Raw genomic sequence first — 20,110 nt, 5'->3', positions numbered from 1 at the left:
CCGACTGATTGCACCCGGCCTCCAGGATCCCACAACACCACCAAACACACCCGACCTCCAGGACCCCTGCCTAACCAACCGCATCCCGCCTCCAGGACCTCCAGCTGACCATGTCCACACCCTGAGCTGCAGCTCCCCATTTGCCAACACATTTCAAAGCCAGAGTGGCCATCTTGGATAATCCTGGAAGCCATAGCTCCGATCTTTAGGTGGGGCAAATCCCATCCTGAGATGCCTGCGGGAGACTTGAAGCTCATTGTCAGGTACCTCTCATGCATCAGGCTACTGGGAGGTTTCATTACTATATGACTGTTATACTGTAGATTTTCTTTTTTCTCCTTATAGAAAAAATTTAAGTTTTTATTTCTTTACTTTTCTTGCTCTCTTTTCCTTTTGTTTACCTGTTCCCTCAGAGTCTCTTTCTCCCTTTTTTGCATGCTAACATCCAATTTCTTTTGATTACACTCTCACCCTTTCTATTATCTAGAACTTCTGTATAATCTTTTCTTATCCCATTAACAGCCACATTCTACATCCCTCTGCATCCTCTTTGTCCTCCATTAGAAACTGCAGACCTTATTGCAAATCTGTTTGTTTTATTGAAGATAATATTTGAACTCATTCTGTTAATTATGACAATTTTGTTATTGTCCTCATAGGGGCTATTTGGTCTAGGATTGCATAGTGTCTGAATTGGGCACTGCTAATATTGATCCCCCCTTAAAGAAAGGGTTTTGGAAACCTATAGGGCCATTATAAGCCTATAGGGGGAAATCTGCAATACCCCAGATCTGCACTGCTAGAGGGGAAGATACATGAACAACATGAAAAAACAAGGGAAGAAAATGATTCGAACAAATCTAGATTCTATGTTAATAGAATCCAATGACAGACTGTTAGAAGAAATGTCAGAAAAGGATTTCAGATTATACATGATTAAGATGATTTGCGAAACAAAGGATGAGATAAGAGAGCAAATGCAGGCAATGAAAGAGCACCTGCAAGAAGCAAAAGATCATTTCAACAAAGAGATAGAGATTCTCAAAAAAAACCAAATGGAAATCCTTGAAATGAAGGAAACAATAAACCAAATAAAAAACTCAATGGAAAGCATCACCAACAGACGAGACCACTTGGAAGACAGAACCTCAGACAATGAAGACAAAATATTTAATCTTGAAAATAAAGTTGCCCAAACAAAGAAGATGGTAAGAAATCATGAACAGAATCTCCAAGAACTATGGGACATCATGAAAAGAACAAATTTAAGAATTATTGGGATTGAGGAAGGCACAGAGATACAAACCAAAGGAATGAACAACCTATTCAATGAAATAATATCAGAAAAATTTCCAAACCTGAAGAATGAAATGGAAAATCAAATACAAGAGGCTTACAGAACACCAAATGCACAAAATCACATCAGGTCCACACAAAGGCACATTATAATGAAAATGCCTAACATTCAAAATAAAGATAGAATTTTGAAGACCACGAGAGAAAAGCATCAGATTACATATAGGGGGAGATCAATATGGATAGCAGCCGACTTCTCAACCCAGACTCTAAAAGCTAGAAGGGCCTGGAACAACATATTTCAAACTCTGAAAGAACATGGTTGCCAACCAAGAATCCTATACAGAGCAAAACTAACCTTCAGATTTGAAGATGAAATAAAATCCTTCCATGATAAACATAAGTTAAAAGAATTTACAAATAGAAAGCCTGCACTACAGAATGTTCTCAACAAAATATTCCATGAGGAGGAAATGAAAAACAACAATGGAGGTCAGCCAAGGGAGGAACTACCTTAGAGAAAAACCACTCAAAGGAGAAACCAAGCCAACTTAAAAACCAAAAATAAGCCAAATGACTGGGAATACAAATCATATCTCAATAATAACCCTGAACGTTAATGGCCTAAACTCATCAATCAAAAGATATAGACGGCAGAATGGATTAAAAAGAAAGACCCAACAATATGCTGCCTGCAAGAGACTCATCTCATAGAAAAAGACATCCACAGACTAAAGGTGAAAGGATGGGAAAAAACCTACCACGCACATGGACTCAGTAAAAAAGCGGGGGTTTCCATCCTTATATCAGATAAAGTGGACTTCAAGCCAAAGTTAGTCAGAAGGGATAAAGAAGGACATTTCATACTGCTTAAGGGAACCATAAATCAGGAAGACATAACAATAGTAAATATTTATGCCCCAAACAATGGTGCATCCCTGTACATCAAATAAATCCTTCTCAATTTCAGGAATCACATAGACACAACACAATAATTCTGGGTGACTTTAACACACCGCTGTCACCACTAGATAGATCTTCCAAACAAAAATCAAACAAAGAAACCATAGAACTCAATAACACAATCAATAACCTAGACTTAATGGACATATATAGAATATTCCATCCATCAACAAGCGGATTCACTTTCTTCTCAGCAGCACATGGAACCTTCTCGAAAACAGATCATATGTTATGCCACAAAGCAGCCCTTAGGAAATGCAAAAAAATAGAGATACTGCCTTGTGTTCTATCAGATCATAATGGACTGAGAGTAGAAATCAATGAAAAAATATAAAACAGAAATTACTCCAACACCTGGAGACTAAATAATATGCTATTAAATGTTTCATGGATCACAGAAAACATTATGGAGGAGATAAAAAATTCTTAGAGGTCAATGAGAATGACTATACAACATATCAAAATCTCTGGGACACTATGAAAGCGGTACTAAGAGGAAAATTCATTGCATGGGGCGCATTCCAGAAAAGAATGAAAAGTCAACAACTAAATGACCTAACATTACAGCTCAAAGTCCTAGAAAAAGAAGAACAGAATAACAGCAAAAGTAGTAGAAGACAGGAAATAATTAAAATCAGAGCTGAAATCAATGAAATTGAAACAAAAGAAACAATTTAAATATATTTGATTACTTCTTGATGCCCAAAAGATAAAGTAGAAACTATTCAACATGATACTGAATGTTCTCCACAATTTAATCCCCAAGCTAAGCTGTTAAAAGCTCAGACTTTGCAATCATATCTGTGTTAAAATTCTGGGTAAACCACTTGATAGTTATTTAATTGTGAGTGAATAACTTATCCATTTGTAAAACAGGGTAATATCTATTTCATAATGCTTCTGTAAAATTAAATGAAATAACTTCTATAAAACATTTACTACAGTATGCATTATATAGTCTAGTACACTAATATAAGCAGTGCACAGTACAGCACATTATCAAACATAGCTATTGAATTTCTTTTCCATTTTCTCCTATCCTTTCCTCTCTCTCTCTGCTCACATTGACACTTTCCACAGCAACCATACTTCATAACTTGTCAATCCTCCAGGATTCATTGTTTCATTCTTAATTCACAATCCATATTTCCTTATAATGCCCAGGCTTTATGGTAGCCTGTGGTGCAAAGCTTAGTATTTAAATTTGCTATGGGTAATTCCTAGTATATGTACACAATAACATTAAAGGAAGTTATAAATTATTAGGTTTCTTTAGCTATTTTGTGCTATGTAAAGGCTCCAGGACATCATAGGTTTTCTTTTATTTTAATTAGTGGATATCTTATTGGCCCTAAAGATTTTTAATGGTCAGAAAATCTCATTCATTATTTGTATGCTATGCCTTCTCAGAATTCTTCTGTGCTTTTCCATCTCTTCAATAAAATCCTTTCTGAGTGAGTTTTATGATTCCAAATATTATCCTAATAATCTGATTCTATATCAAATCAGGAAAATCATTTTCAGGTACCTGAATCCTGACCTCAAAAAATGTTTTAAGTGTTCTGATACTCATAGCTCCTTTTTCTTTTTCCCATTCATTGAGAATTGAGATTAGATATCCATATGAATCTTTTTTATTCTTTTTTTTTTTTTTTACCTTTGGTCCTTCAGGGCCATTTTGTCCAGGAATCCCAATATCTCCTGGAAAACCCTAGGGGATATAAAAATGGACAGAGTTTATTCCATATCAAATTACTTTAAATTTATTAAGAATATAAAAACATCCTTTTCCTTTCATGCCCACTTAAAGCAGCTATATTATTTAAAAGATCATTATTTTAAAGATCACATTAGGTAATTATTTAGCATTGGAATATAAAACAAAGTGTTCTAAAACAGAACTTACTTTATCAGTTATACAAACAATTCTCAGACCTAAAGAAAATCTTCTATTCCAGTTTAAGAGGATGAAAATCTTACTAAAAAATATCAAGAACTTGGAAATAAGGCAAAAAGGGAGTGTGGCATATCCTTTTAACATCCCATAGGACACTGAGGATTAGATGAATTCATTATGTTAGAATCACTGTATACTAACTACATGTGAATGTGCAGAGTTTTTGTTAGTTTGAGATACAAATTGCTTCTGTCTGGTTCAAAACAAAAAAACCCAAACCAAAGGACATGGCTTAATATACAGGGTATTAATCAATTTTGTATCTAACTATCTTATTGTAACATCCCATATTTAATTGTCTGTAAATACTCAGCTCCTAAAATGCACTTTTAATTCTATATCTTACTGGGCAGAGTCTAATAAAATCTTTGACTTATGCTCATATTTGCATAAGAATAACACTTTTACATTTTAGAAATAATACTAGCAGTCTAAAATTATTTCCAGAAATAGAAGTGAATCATAATGTTAAATAAACTCCATACTGGGCAAAGTCCTAAGATGTTGCTCTAAAATGGGTAGATTAAAATTTATGCTGACATAATGACTCAAAATTAGATTTATTAGATTCAGTATGATCAATTTCAATAATGATAATAAGCTAATAATTTTGGTTTCATTTGTATTGATTTTATCACACAGTTATTTCAGTGTTTTCCATTGACATGAACAAAAAAGTAAGGAAAATACAAGAATCAGCATCTTTAAAAGCAAAGAAGACTGAAGATAAAATCTTAATGTCAGCCAGAATAGGTAGCTTAGTTGAGGGATAAATGTGATGGGGTTAAAAAATTCAACATGTAAGATGGGGCAGCAAAGCTAATTTGAAAAGAAAAACAAGTTAAAAGTGACATTTATTCCTCAAGACTATATTAAAACAGCTATGCTATGACAGATTAAAAGTGATTTAAAACTTGGATTCTGTGGAGAAAAACTTAAGTTAGGGACATTTCTGACAAAAGAAAAGACAGTGGTACCTCATATACTAAGCATCTAGATTGAATTTCTAGAAGTTTTGGAATGGTTACTATAAATATGCTTAATACAGACTTGTTGATTGCTTCACTAATCAAAGGGAATCAGGTTCACCTATGTTAATATATGTATGTATGTATGTATATTTAAAAGATCAGATTCTTCTCCTAATAATTTTATACCGTTTCTCTTGAACACACCTTTTATTGGTTTATTTAGGGGGAAATTCCTGGGAACTTATATCAAGACACCTTTGCTCTAGTTCCTACTATAGTGAGTTTTCAAAAATTGAACAGAGTATCTTCTCCAGTATGTTCCTCTCTCATTCTGCATTTACTGTTTACCCTTATCCACCAATTTTCAAGTCAAAAAGCTATACTTCATCTTTAAATACTTCTTTTCCCCCTAAGAACTCAAAAACTATTCTCAAGTCTTTCATGATCACGTAATGTGTTGTTTTGGCCTATTTTATTTTCCTCATCAGGTTGTAAACTGCTTGAGTACAATGTGTCATTTGCAACCCTATTCTCAGCAACTAGTACAAAATCTGGCAAAACTTTGCTGCTTTTAACTGATTGACCTCTTTGGAAATACAAGACAAGTGTCTGGTTGCCACTTTTGATTGCTTAGTACTAGTTTACAACCAGTTCAGACATTGGTTCAGAGCACCACCATAGATAAATTCATAGCTTGAACATCTTCCACATGAGCCGAGAATCCCTTGTCACATCAGAATACAAGGAAGTAAGGAAGCCTGTTGTTATAATATAACAACAAAAACTATCCATGTTTAGAGGATGAAAGGGAGCCAACTCTATCTGGAAGAGTGATTTTAAAAAAGATAAAGCACCAAGCATTTATTCTTCCTTTCCTATATATACTGTACCTTTATTACCCAAACAGTAGATAAGAAGATATATTCCAGCCAAAAAATAAAAAAAAAATGATGGAGTAAGAAAAACTCCATTTTGCAATTCTAAAAATGATGTAATGGATTTGGCACTGAGTTTAAACTGTTACTAACATCACACACAGAAAAGAGAGATACTAGACATTATGTGCTTCCTGAGGAAAGAACACACTATCAACCATTTTCTTGCCAAAAACGAAGAAACAAACGAATATGGTCAAGACTCTGTAAAAGGACCACCAATTTTCAAGAAATACACAGGTCAAGGGAATATCAGAATTATATCATGAGTCTGTAACAAAATTAAGACTAAGCAAAACTCCATAGGTCAAATGACTGGGAAGCTTCAACAACTAAGTTTTAAGGGGAAAATCTGGAATGGGGAATAATTTGTAGATTTAAAGATGTTATGGTTTGGATGTGTGGTGTCCCCCGAAAGCTCATGTGTGAGACAATGAAAGAAGATTCAGAGAAGAAATGACTGGGTTACAAAAGTCTTAATTCAGGTGAATTAATCACCTGATGGGATTGAGTGCTAACTGAAAGCTGGGGTGTGGCTGGAGGAGGTGGGGTATCGGGGGTGTGGCTTTGGGGTATATATTTGTATCTGGCTAGTGGGATCTCTCTGCTTTCTGATCATCATGTGAGCTGCTTCCCTCTACCTCTACTCTTCCACTATGATGTTCAGCCTCACCTTGAATCCTGAGGAATGGAGCCTGCTGGCTGTGAAACTGTGAGCCCCAAATAAACTTTTCCTCCTCTACAGTTGTTTTGGTCAGGTCTTTCAGTCACAGTGGCAAAATAGCTGGCTAAAACAAATTGGCATGGAGCAGTGAGTTTGTTGCTATACCTAACCTGACCATGTGGCTCAGAAGCTTTTTTTTTTTTTTTTTAAATTGGTGGGAGGAATTTTGAGATGCTTAGCAGGGCCAGCTGGAAACACTTTAAACTGTTGTAGGCAGAGCTTAATGGCCAATTCTGGTGGGAACTCAGAAGACCAGAATGCCACTAGGACTGTCAACAGTGAAGAAAGGGCTCAAGAGGGTTCAGAGGAGGACTCTATTGGAATTTGGACTAGAGACCATTCCTGTTATGGTCTGGCTGAGAAGTTGTGTGCATTATGCCTGTGTCTTGAGACTTTCTCTGAGGCTGATTTTAAAAGCAATGGACTTTTTAATCAGGCAGAAGAAATGTCTAGGCAGCATAGCATTCAGGAAGTAGCATAGGTATTGCTGACAGCTTTTAGCCAAGTTTATTGTGATAATCCAGAGCAGAAAGCAGAGCAGAAAGATTTGCAAAACTTGGATTTGAAAGGAAGGAGTAAAACCGGGGCTAGGGAAGTTGCAGTTGTTAAAGACACTACTGCCACTAAATAAATCCTGGGGCTGGGGATATAGCTCAGTTAGTAGAGTGCTTGCCTTGCAAGCACAAGGCTGTGGGTTCAAATTCCCAGCACTTAAAAAAAAAAAAAAATCCTGAAGAGTTTGCTCAGAGACAGTAAGAAAGATGGCTTGAGGGCATCTCAGGAGCTGGCAAGATGACACCCATCTCAAACTCAAGAAAGTAAAAGTAAAAATTCTCTTGAGAAGAGACCAGTGGCGCACCCTCCTTGCACAAGGAGCCCTGGGAAGTTTTTCAACATGCCCGATAACCCATGCATTCAGAGGCTGCTGCAGCCATGGTCCTTGGAGGTTTGGCTACTGCTAAAGATGGTATCAACCACGGGAGCTGGTTCTGCAGGAATGCAGGATGCTGGAGTTAGGGGGCGTGAAGGCTTCCACCAAGATTTCAAAGGAAGGCCTGGGAGACCAGGCAAGGTGCAGCAGGGTCAGAGTCCCTGTGGGCAGCCCTGTAGGCAAAGTGCAGAGATGTGAAGAGGAAGCTAAAGCTGTAGTGTAGACCCCCGAGATTAAGAAATGCCAGTAATGTGGGACATCGTCCTAGGAAAGCTGTTAGAATTGAGCAGAGACAAGTCAACAGAAAGGTCACTTGCGCTGCAACCAACAAGGCCACAGGGGTGAAGCTACACAAGCTCTTTAAAGAGAACATCCCTATGCCTTGTACTCCTGACCTGATGTGGAGCTACAGGACATGTTTGCTCAGCTGGATTTCAGTCGGGCTTTGGTCCTGTCCCTCCTTTCTATGCCCCTGTTTTTCTGAATGGAAATGTTTACTCTGTACCTTTATATATTGGATACTGAGACAGGGTCTCATTAAGTTGCTTAGAGCCTTGCTACGTTTGTGAATCCTTTGAACTTGCCATCCTCCTGCCTCAGCTTCCCAAGTTCCTGGGATCATAGGCATGTGCCATCACACCCAGATCAATAAAACAGTAAGAAAAAATTACTGAGGTAATTTAATGTGTGTGTGACTCTTTCCTCCTTCTTTTATTTTGCAGTGTTGGGGACTAAACCCATGGCTTTGTGCATGCTAGGCAAAACTCTACCACTGAGTCACATCCCCAGCACTTTGTTCATACTTTAGTGAGTTAAAATATCAGTAAAGGAATATTGAAAAGAAATAAAATGTCAAAGAAAAAGAGAACAGTGTAAAAGATATCAAATTTGATGTCATAGTCAAGTAAATTAAATATTTTAAAATTAAAAGTATATTGAAATGCTCAGTAACATTACCTTTGTACATAGGATACCTTAGAAACTTGACCAAAGATCTTTTTCATTATTTAAAAAATTCATACCAGAGTAACTTCCAAGTAGAGAGTGTGACTTTTAAGACATTTCAAAGTATAAAAACTAGAGTTAATTGGATCAACTTTAATGATAACATATATCTACAAAGGAAACTTTTTTTAATGCTCAAATTTACTTCTCAAACTGTAAATCAAACTACAGGACATGGGCATCTTTGCCAAGCAACAAAAGTTCAGAGAGTTTACAGATTAAAAGTATAATATTAGAGTCTACTCTTTCCATTTTAAAAATTATGATGGCATAAAAATATACAAGAAGAAAAGTAAAAACAAAAATCTAATAAAGATGCTTTAATTCATTTTTAAAATTTAAAATAACATTGATGTTGACAAGTCAAAACATTTTCTCCCATACTGCTTCAATATCTTAGCTAAGTCATCATATCACAATTGAAAATATAATGCCTTAGTGAGGAAAAGGAAGAGCAGCCTGACTTCTGGTGCCTTCTTAATAGAAATAGTCTAACCACAAATTTTTATTAAGAGGCAGAAAAATGAAGTAGATTTAAAAATAATAAATACAAATGTTTCTTCTATTTTCAGACCCTTCACATCTGTTTGCTGCACTAGGAGTGATTCAACATTCTCTCCAGTAAAAACAAAGTTTTATTATTCTCTAATCACTAAAGGCTGGAGACTAATTCACATGCTTTTTTTTAATAGCTAAACCTGGGAACCAAAGCACTAGCAAATTTCATTAGTTTCCTAGGAAATCATAAAAATAAAATATTGCCTTTCTTATTTGGCAATAGCCAGAAGCTCAAAAGTTAGCATCCTAACAGAGTTAATATATGAAATTCTATGGCATACATTGAACAATTTAGTAATTTTCCTATAGGAGCAATAAGTTTTCTGTTTTCTATTGAAATATAAGTCCTTGCAGTTAAACTGGTAAGTGGATAAACAATCAACAAATAAGTAAATACAAAGAGTAAACCAATGAAGGTGTATGCATAAAAGGGAACAATTGCATGAATCTAAAAAAGTTTATGCTAAGTAAAAGAAGTCAGAAATCAGCCCCCCAAAAGTACATATAATATGAATACTTTTATAGAAAGATTTCCTTAGAAAAGGCAAATAAATCTACAGTGACAAAAAACATATCAGAGGTAGCCTGGAAAGGGAAGGAGCAGGAGGAATACAAAGAAGGGATTATAAAAAGGTGAACAATGAAATTGTTGGGTTTGACAGAAAAGCTCATTATCTTGATTTGATAATGGTTCACAAGTTAGACATATGTGAAAAATTATCCAACTATACAATTTAAATACATGCAGCTTATTATATGTTAACTGTACCTCAAAAAACTGTAAAAAAAAAAAAAGGTAATTGATACTGCTGATCAAGATAACCATTTGCTTGTGGTAAGCAATAGTTTGTAATGATATGAAGAATTTTAGGGAGAAAAAAGATTTATACATTGAACTAGTCCCAGATAAAATCAACGAAGCTCAGCTTTTGGATTGTTTTGGAGGTATCAGCATGTTAAATTATAATAACAGTTTAAAAATGAAGTACATTTTGGGTAATTCAAACTTCTCTGATATTTTGTAAGAGAGCTTTAAAATATTCCATTGTTATAAATTTCACTTAGGCCATTTAAAACTTCTGGAAATTTCCAATTCTCATTAGTTTTTATGTCTTTTGTGCTTTAAACACACAAAACACAGTGTGGCTTGGCTTAAATGTATTTCTTGAATAATTTGCAAGTCTGAACAAAGTAAAGATAAATATAGACCTTGGAAAAAATAGCCATAAAAGATAAAACCAATATGTAAATTATGAATTCCTAAAGGGCAAAGTTAAATAAAGCCTAGTCTAGTATTGAGTACATAGTAAATTAAATAAATATCTGATGCTCTGAATTAATGACCAAACTAAAAAATGCATTATATTTGAGTAATTATATTTTTACTTAAGCATTTTCAAAAGTTACCCTTTGTCTGAAAAGCCCCCCACATAAATTCTATAGGATTGAAATTTTACATATCCAAACAAGAAAGAATGCATCCAAAGAAAGAGAGATTCTGTAAGGGGAGAATTGGTTTTGAGGTAAGAATCCAGAATATAGTTCTAAGATTTTGTCTCCTAGTATTTGTGGAAATACATGTCAAATCAGTAATTTGGTAGGTCCAAGTAGGAATGTAAAAAAAAAAAATTATTAAAATTAACTTTTCTCAGTGAGGATAAGCCATCCAATAAATGCTAACAAAAATACTTAAAAGGGCAAAAGTAATAAATTCACTTTCCAAGTAAACTATAGAATCCAAACTTTAGCATAGGTAAACATGCAAATGAAGGAGATGTTCTATCTATTGAGGAAAACCACAGAGAGAAAATATTAGCTTTTGGAAAAATAAATGCGAAAAACAAAAAGAATCCATCTAGGTATCTTACTCTCTTTCATTCTATTTTGCTGTTTCAGATCTAAAAATTCATCAAAAACAGATTGTTTTTATTAAGATAGTGTTGAGAAATTTTGCAGTTATTCCTATTTATATATTTTTCCTTTAGTAATTCCATATATTTGAGCAGAAAATATAGAACAGCTGAATTCCATATGTGTAAGCATCCTAAAAACTCTTCAAAGAAACTCCTCAGAATAACAAAGACAATAAAATTCCTATGATAACATATATTCTCTGTTCCAAATAAAGACTCTTAAATAGTATTCACAGTATTTTTGAAATCACTCTTAAAAGAACCTACAAGTCAATTGGAAAGTCCACACTAATTCTTCTAAAAATCACATAAAACTATACTAAGTATATAATTTTAAAATTAACTTCTCTGACAATTATTTGATATTTAGGTTTGGACAATCTATAGTAATAAAAAGCAGACTTCTCATGTAGCCTAGGGAGGAAGTGAGAAGAAAGGACAGAAATGAAGGATTATAAAGGTGAACAAGGAAATTTGGAAGTTTATGGATGGGTTCACTATGTTGATTTTGGTGATGGTTTCACAATTCATACATGTCAAATTTATTAAATTATTAATTTGAATAACTTAAACATATGCAATTTGTTAGATGTCAATTATAGTTCACTAAAACTTTTAGAAGGGGTAATTGGTATTTGGTATTTTAGATAATCATTCTGTTTTAGATAACAGTTTTATAATGATTTGAAGATCTTTAGAGAAAAAATAGAATTTATTCGCTGAACTTGTCCCCAGCCCAGGTAAAAATCAATGAAGCTCAGATTTAGAATTGTTTTGGAGATAACAGGATGATCATCATTTGATACATGTTTTTGGATAAATATAATTTTAGTCTTATTGAGAATTCTTCTAAATGTCTGAATTAAAGAATATCAATCAGTTAGCTCATTCAACAGAGTTACTATGTGTCAGGTACAATTCTTGGTACTGAATATACTTTAGGGAACAACAATTACAAAATTCCTAGCATCATGAAATGTATATTTTAAAGAATCTTTATCTCACAAATTCTATCCTTTTTTATGTATGTTTGTGGCAGAGAGTAGGAAGTTAGGTGACTAACAAAGCAAATTTTTATTGTTATGAGGAGATGGGATGTAATCATTGCCTACATTAAAAAACTTAATGGTTCTTCTTACTTAAAGATAGTAGAATCCATTTTGATAAAATTATACACACATGGGATATATCTTATTCAAATTAGAACCCCATACTTTTGGGTGGGCACAAGTGTGGAATTCTCACTTAGGTATTTTCATAGGTTTACATAGGAAAATTAGGTTAGATATATTTTACTGTCCTTCTATTCCTATCCCCTCTTCCTTCCTTTCATTGCCCTTTTTCTAATCTACTGAACTTCTCTTCTTACCCCCTGCCTTTATTGTGTTTTAGTTTCCACACATCAGCGAAAATATTTGACCTTTAGCTTCTGGTGATTGGCTTATTTCACTTATCATGATATTCTCCAGATACGTCCATTTACTGGCAAAAGTCAGAAAGTCATTCTTTATGACTGAGTAACATTCCATTGTGTAAATATAACACAATTTCTTTATCCATTCATGTGTTAAAGGGCACCTAAATTGGTTCCATACCTTAGCTATCATGAATTGTGCTGCTATAAACATTAATGTAGCTGTGTCAATGTAGTATGCTGATTTTAAACCATTGAATATATAAGGTTCCATCCCTAGTTTTTTGAAGGCTCTCCATACTGTTTCCAGAGGGGTTGCACCAATTTGCAGTCTCATCAAAAAGGTATGAGTGTTCCCTTTTACTGATATTCTTGCCAACATTTGTTACATATATTCTTGATAATTGCCATTCTGATTCAAGTGAGATGAAATCTTAGTGTAGTTTTAATTTGCATTTCTCTAATTTCTAGAGATATTAAACATTTTTTTCATATATTTGTTGAATGACTGTATTTCTTCTTTTGAGAAGGGTCTTTTCAGTTCCTTTGTCCATTTATTGATTGGGTAGTATGTTAGTTTGTTTTTGTTGTTGTGCTTTTTGGTGTTAAGCTTTTTGAGTCCTTTGTATATCCTGGAAATTAATGCCATATCTGAGGTGCAGGTGCAAAGATTTTCTTCTATTAGGTTGGTTCTCTTCCTGTTCTTGATTGTTTCTTTTGCTGTGAAGAAGCTTTTTAGTTTAATGCCATTTCATTTATTGATTTTTTATTTTATTTCTGTGCTTTATGAGTCTTGATCTTTGATCCACTTAGAGTTGATTTTTGGGCAAAGTGAGATGTAGGAGTTTAATTTCATTTTGCTACACATGAATTTCCACTTTTCCCAGCATCATTTTATTTAAGAGGCTACCTTTTCTCCAGTGTGTGTTTTTGGCGCCTTTGTCTAGTCTGAGGTAACCATATTTATGTGGATTTGTCTCTGCATCTTCTATTCTTTTACACTGTTCTTCTTGCTTATTTTAGTGCCTACATTATACTGTTTTTGTTACTATAGCTCTGTAGTATAATTTAATATCTAGTATTGTGAAGAACATCATTGGGATTTTGATGGGAATTGCACTTTTGGTAATATGGCCATTTTGACAATATTGATTCTGCCTATCCAAGAACATGGGAGGTTTTTCCATCTTCTAAGGTCTTCCTCAGTTTCTGTCTTTAGTGTTCTGTAGTTTTCATTGTAGAGATCCTTCACCTCTTAAGTTAGATTGATTCTTAACAAATTTTTTTAGGCAATTGTGAATGGGATGGTTTTCCTAATTTGTCTTTCAGCTGATTCATCACTGGAGTATAGGAATGCAATTGATTTATTGGTATTAATTTGTATCCTGTGACTTTGCTGAATTCATTTATGAGTTCTAGAAATTTACTGGTGGAATTTTTAGGGTCTTCTATAGAATCATGTCATAGGACAACAGAGATAGTTTGAGCTCTTCTTTTCCTATTCATATCCCTTTAATTTCTTTCTTTTGCCTACTAGATCTGGCTAGAGTTTCAAAGACTATGTTGAGTAGAAATTATGAATGTGCACATCCTTGTTTTGTTCCTGTTTTTAGAGGGAATGCTTTCAGTTTTTCTCCATTTAGGATAATGTTGGCCTTGGGTTTGTCATATGTAGCTTTTACAATGTTGAGGTATGTTCCTTCTGTACTAGTTTTTCCAGAGTTCTAAACCTGAATGAATGCTGTATTTTGTCAAATGCTTTCTCTGCATCTATTGAGATAATCATGTGCTTCTCTGATGCTTTGCTCATGTGATTTATACTGCTTGGAATTCTTCTTCTTTTCTAGCCATTTGTTCACAAACAATATAACTCAAGGTTCATTTTTTTTACTGGGAATTCTTTTTCAATCCTTTCATTTTTTGTTAATCTCTCTCCTATCACTGAACTATATAACAACTACTTATTTCTCATAAGATGTGTTCACATTAACATGTGTATGCTGTTATATCGATCTATATATATATTCCTGTTTTTCCCAACTAGACTATTCATTTCCTTAAATTATGAATAACATTTTATTTTTAAATCTATTTTACAATGTTTACTGGGCACAGCTATGCACACAGTAGGAACACAATAAATAATTTTTTACCAGTTGATTTATCACATACTCTTTCAGCACCACTTTCTGATTGAAAACTGAAAACACAAAATTACTCAACTAAACCCAAATCATATCATAAGATAACAAATAAGTAGTTTGCTTAGGTAAAATGAATCCATTAACACTAAGTTCTAATAAGCTAACAGCTAGCCACAGGTTGCCTTATTCCCAGTAAGTCCTCTGAAGTGTTAACATGGACATTTAGAATCATGCTTTTATTTGATAAGAACACACTCTCGAAATCAGCTTCAGTCTGTCTCTAATGAAGACCACCCTGATTGTCAAAGAGAACCCACTGCTTGGCCACCTCTGGCATTTCTGTGATTAGTGGTGCTGAATCACTTTTTTGATAAACAACTGGCCTCACTTACAAGGAACATCATCCAAAATTCAAGTACTTGGCAATCTCAGTAGCCCAGGGGAGTTAACAGCTGAATCAACAAACATTCTAACTCTCCTGCTACCACATTAGAAGGCAGTCTGTGGCCAGAACTGGGAGTTCATATGGGATTAGTGCTCAAAACTGATAGTACTATGCTTAAAGAAATAGAAAAGATTCCTGTTTAGTATTTTCCATATGCTTGTATTAAAAACAAAAAAAGTAAGGAAAAACTAAACTATATCTTAAAGCAAGCGATGTTTTATATTTGGAAACCTCTAATACTTAGAATTCTATGAAGACCTAGATGCACAGATATATTTACTTCATTATATCAGTAATTTAATAATTTGCTTAGAATAACTAAAACATTAAAAACAGGGAAAAAACTTTGAAGTGGCTTAGAGGAATATTTATTCAGATGATCTTTAATGATGAACAGTTCTCTTCAATGCCAATGGCAAATACTTCACATTTATGACAACACTTCAAAATATTTTTCTTTAACCAAGTATTATAAATATCTGAGTTTTCAGACTAGAAGACACTAACAGAAATGTTGGCTAGTCCTGTCCTGCCTTGTTGGTTGAGTAGATGACCATTGGGTATGATTAATTTTAAAAGCACTGGATATTCCACTCATCCACAAATATCTCCCTGCTCAATAAATAGCACCACAAATAAGCACCACAGAGTTACTACAGTAGTTTCAGGCTTCTCTTCAGTGTTGAAATGTAAATATCCTTGATAGGGAAATATACTGCAGTTAAATCTTAATCATTTACTACTCAGAATGAAATATGTTTACAATGCCTTTCCCTAAAAAGAGACTTAAATTAGAAGGGCAAATTATAAGATGAAAAAGAGCACACTGGTTATCTGAGATGGACAAGAATTCATGCCTAAGAGAAATAGTATAGGAAGGAAGAGGAGAAGCCTTGGGCAAGAAATTCTTTGTCTATTTTATAATTTTCTCTAAGGATTGCATTGATTCTAGACTTCAAAGGAATTATTTAATTTTGACTTCTTATTTTATCACACCTAATCGAAACTGATGTCTGGGAAAAACAGAGATAGTGGAGACTTTGATACTGTTTGAATCGAATACTAACTGCTTGACTATAAACTCCTTGAGGAGAGGTTCTCATCTAATTCACTTCAGTAATATTATTATTATTATTACTATTAATTATTGCTAATTAGTAATTGACATATAACCAGTATCCCTAAAAGATATATTGAAAATAATTAGTTAGAATTGGATTATCTAAAGAGATGCCTATTAAACAGGGAGTTCTGAGAATCAGCCAATCATTCCATCTTCATAATTCCCAGTCATAGTATATATGTATGTGTGGAATGATGACAGATTAGTGCTACCATTAAAGACCTAAAAGATGTAGGGGTGTAATTCCTATCAGAGCATATAATGCCCACCCAGTATATTATAAGGTGGAAATGCTATAAACAGGACTGAACCCAAAAAGGACCAGAAGGCACAAGTTTTATGAATAGGTAGCTCAGACAGCCATGTCAACCCTCAGAGTTACACCAGGTCCTCTCTCCTGACTTTACCTATGAGTATGAGACACAGTGGGAAGACAGCTAGAGGGGAGGAAAAACCTAAGCCTGGTTTATGGTTGAGTCAGATTGATAAGTGGGTGTTAGCTAAAATGGACAGCAACTGCATAATAAGCATGATCATGGATATCCTGAATGACAATGGAAATTAAAAAGAAATAATTTAATAGGTAGATCTGTGAGAAGTATACCAGATTATCCATTTGTGTGGGGGAAAATGACCTGAAGTGAAATTATATAGATTTGGAGATGGCAGTATGGCATGGCCATCTGGTCAGGGGGTCTGGGAGGATAAGACACAGAAAAGAGATAGAGAGATCAGAGATAGAGTTTTAGAACAGAAAGACAAATGAGGCACAATGTGAAGAATTTTGTATCACGCATTAATGCCCACCAGGAAGCATGTACCACGTCAGAGGTATTAAAAATCAAGTACACAAAATGTCTTGGCCAATAGACATTAGCGAATCTTCATTGGCCAACCCCAGACTAGAATGAGTAGCACAAGAATGAATAGACATGGTAGCAGAGACAGAAGCTGTGCATAAAACCAACAGATAGATATACCATTTATCAAGGCTGATATAGTTACTTCTGCCTCTGAAAGTTTAAATCATCAGTAACAAGAGATTAACAGATTCACCAATATGGAAGTATTCCTCAAGGAGATCAATGGCCACTTTATGGCAAGTTTATTATACTGGGCTCCTTCCAAACTAAAAATGTCAGTAGATTATCCTCACAGAGATAGATGCTTATTTTGAGTAAGAGTTTTAGTTTTCTGCCTTTAGAGTTTCCACTAACACCACTACATAGAGACTTACAGAACATGTTATATTCCACAGAGTATAACATCTGACTAGGAGAGCTCCTTTATGTTGAAGTAAATCAGTTAATGTGATCTAAACTATTAGCTTCATCCATACTGCAGCATCTAGAAGCAGCCACTCTAACTGAAAACTGAAACTGCCTTCTAAAGTAATAACTGAAGCACTAGTTTAGAGAAAATATTATGAAAGGATGGACTATCACCCTTTCAGACAGCATATTTATTAAGTCACAGATCTATATATGATACTTTGTCCCAAATAAAAAGAGTACATGAGTCTAAAAAACCACGGAGTAGAAGCTGGTATGGTCCTGTTTACACACCATTCCCAATGATATACTATATTTTGTGCTTCCTGTTACCATAACACTGGACTCTACAGGGTTAGAGATCTCATGGAAGGAAGCATGCCTAAACAAAAAGTAATGGCTGTCCCCAGGGCACTCTGAATTTATGACCAGGTTTGAGCAAACAAACAAAAATGTCAACCATACTGGCATGTCCAGTTGACCCTGATAAACACAAGGAGGCAAGACTGATTTTACACAATTAAAGAATGAAGGAATACATGTGGAACTCAGGTGATATAGTAAATACTTCCTGGGGCATGCTTTTCAGTTAAACAGGTTTAGATTATACAATTGGATAAGCACCAAGACCTGCTAAGATGATAGCTGAGGGTGAGAGAATTTAAAATGGATAATGGAGAGAGAAAAAAAATGAGGACCAGTTGTACTTTTTATCAAGTACACACTGAACATTCAGAAATGGTGACCATACAGTGATATTTTCAAAAAGAAAATATCAGTAAGTTCCATAAAACAAAACAATAGTTTTGATCACAATAAAATAAAACCAGAAAGTATCAACAAATCAAAACCAAAAAGGCTTTACCACTTGGAAATTTTAAAACTATTTCAAGAATTCCTGGGAGAAAAGGGAAATACAAATATCTTGAAATTATAATATCTCTTGAAATTACAAAATATCTAAAAAAATATGGTAATAAAATACTCTATATGAATACCCATGGAATATATTTAAATCAGTGATCAGAGAAAAAGACCATAGCCCTTTAAAGTTTTATGAATAAAGAGAAGATCTTTACCACCTGCTCCTCTGAATAGGCATTAATATCCAGAATACATAAAGAAGTAAAAAAAAACTTAACATCAAAAAGCAAACAACCCAACAAAAAATGGGCAAAGCAACCAGACACTTCTTAAAAGAAGAAATATAAATGGTCAACAAATAAATGAAAAATGTTGAATATCTCTAGCAATTAGGGAAATGCAAATCAAACCACACTGAGATTTCACCTTACTGTAGTCAGAATGGCAATTATCGAGCATACAAATAATAATGTGCATGTTGGTGAAGATGTGGGGGAAAATGTACACTCATACATTAATGGTGGGACTGCAAATTAGTGCAACCGCTCTGAAAGGGACAGTAAGGGAAAATACTGGTGAATTAATTAGAGTAAACTATACCCCATGCATTTATAATTATGTCAAAATAAATCCTAATGCTAAGTATAACTATTTTGAACTAATAAAAAAAAGCAAAAAATAGTTTTATAAACAAAGGTAAAAGAATGAAAATAATCAAATTAGATTAAGAACAAAGCAAGGATATATCTTCTCACTATTCCTTTTCAACATCATATTGGAACTCATAGTTATTACAATTTGGCAAGAAAAAAATATAAGAATTAGAAGGAAAAATAAAACTTTTTGCTCAGAGATAACACAATTGCTTATGAAGAAAATCAGGAAAAAATGGCAAAAGTTCCCTGGAATGGATATACAATTATAGCATGGTTGCAGAGTATAAGATAAATTGCATTCCTATCTACTAGTCAAGAGCAAGAAGAATTTGAAATAAAAATCACAATACCATTCATATTAGCACAAAAAAAGAAGTTTAAAAAAGTAAGAAAAGAAGGAAGACAGACAGATGGACTAGGTCTATACCTAAAAAAATAAGCACAATATCTATATGAGGAAAACTACAAAATCGTAATAATAGAAAACAAAGAAGAATTAGATAATCCATGTTCATAAATGGGAAGACTTAACACCAAACCGTCAAGATGTCAGTTCTTCCCAATTTGACCAATAAATTCAATGCAATTCTAAATAAAATCACAGCAAGCTATTTGTGGATATCAACAAACTGATGCTAAACTTCATGTAAAGAAAGACAAGATAATGAAGAGCCAACACAATATTAAAGAACAAAATTGGAGGACTAACACTACCAGACTTCAAGAGTTACTATAAAGGTACAATATTAAGACAAAGTGGTATTGGCAAAAGAATAGACAAATAGATCAATGGAACAATAGAAAGCACAAAAGTAAAACCATATAGGAGAGATCCAGGATGTTGGAATAGAGGAAGTCATATTCCTGGTTGCTCCATGCTGTGAAACCAAGACAACAGACAGCTGCTCCACAAGGTGGACAAAACAAAACAAAAAAAGGG

General features: G+C 34.1%; 1 protein-coding gene across 2 annotated transcripts in view; it reads right to left on the bottom strand.

Annotated features, from left to right (window-relative positions):
- The window catches only part of Col24a1 (collagen type XXIV alpha 1 chain), a 391,233-nt gene that overhangs the window by 203,476 nt on the left and 167,647 nt on the right, over nucleotides 1–20,110 (bottom strand). For both annotated transcript variants that reach the window (XR_007104846.1, XM_047523663.1), the window contains exon 20: nucleotides 3,917–3,970. Coding sequence is in view for 1 of the 2 variants with exons in the window: in XM_047523663.1 (XP_047379619.1) it covers nucleotides 3,917–3,970 (54 nt within the window). In the remaining variant the exon portion in view is untranslated. The remainder of the gene's footprint in view (nucleotides 1–3,916; nucleotides 3,971–20,110) is intronic.

This window comes from Sciurus carolinensis, chromosome 1, assembly GCF_902686445.1.
Source record: "Sciurus carolinensis chromosome 1, mSciCar1.2, whole genome shotgun sequence".
Classification (NCBI taxonomy): domain Eukaryota; kingdom Metazoa; phylum Chordata; class Mammalia; order Rodentia; family Sciuridae; genus Sciurus; species Sciurus carolinensis.
Note: the sequence above shows the minus strand (reverse complement) of the source record. Positions and strands in the feature narration are given on the sequence as shown.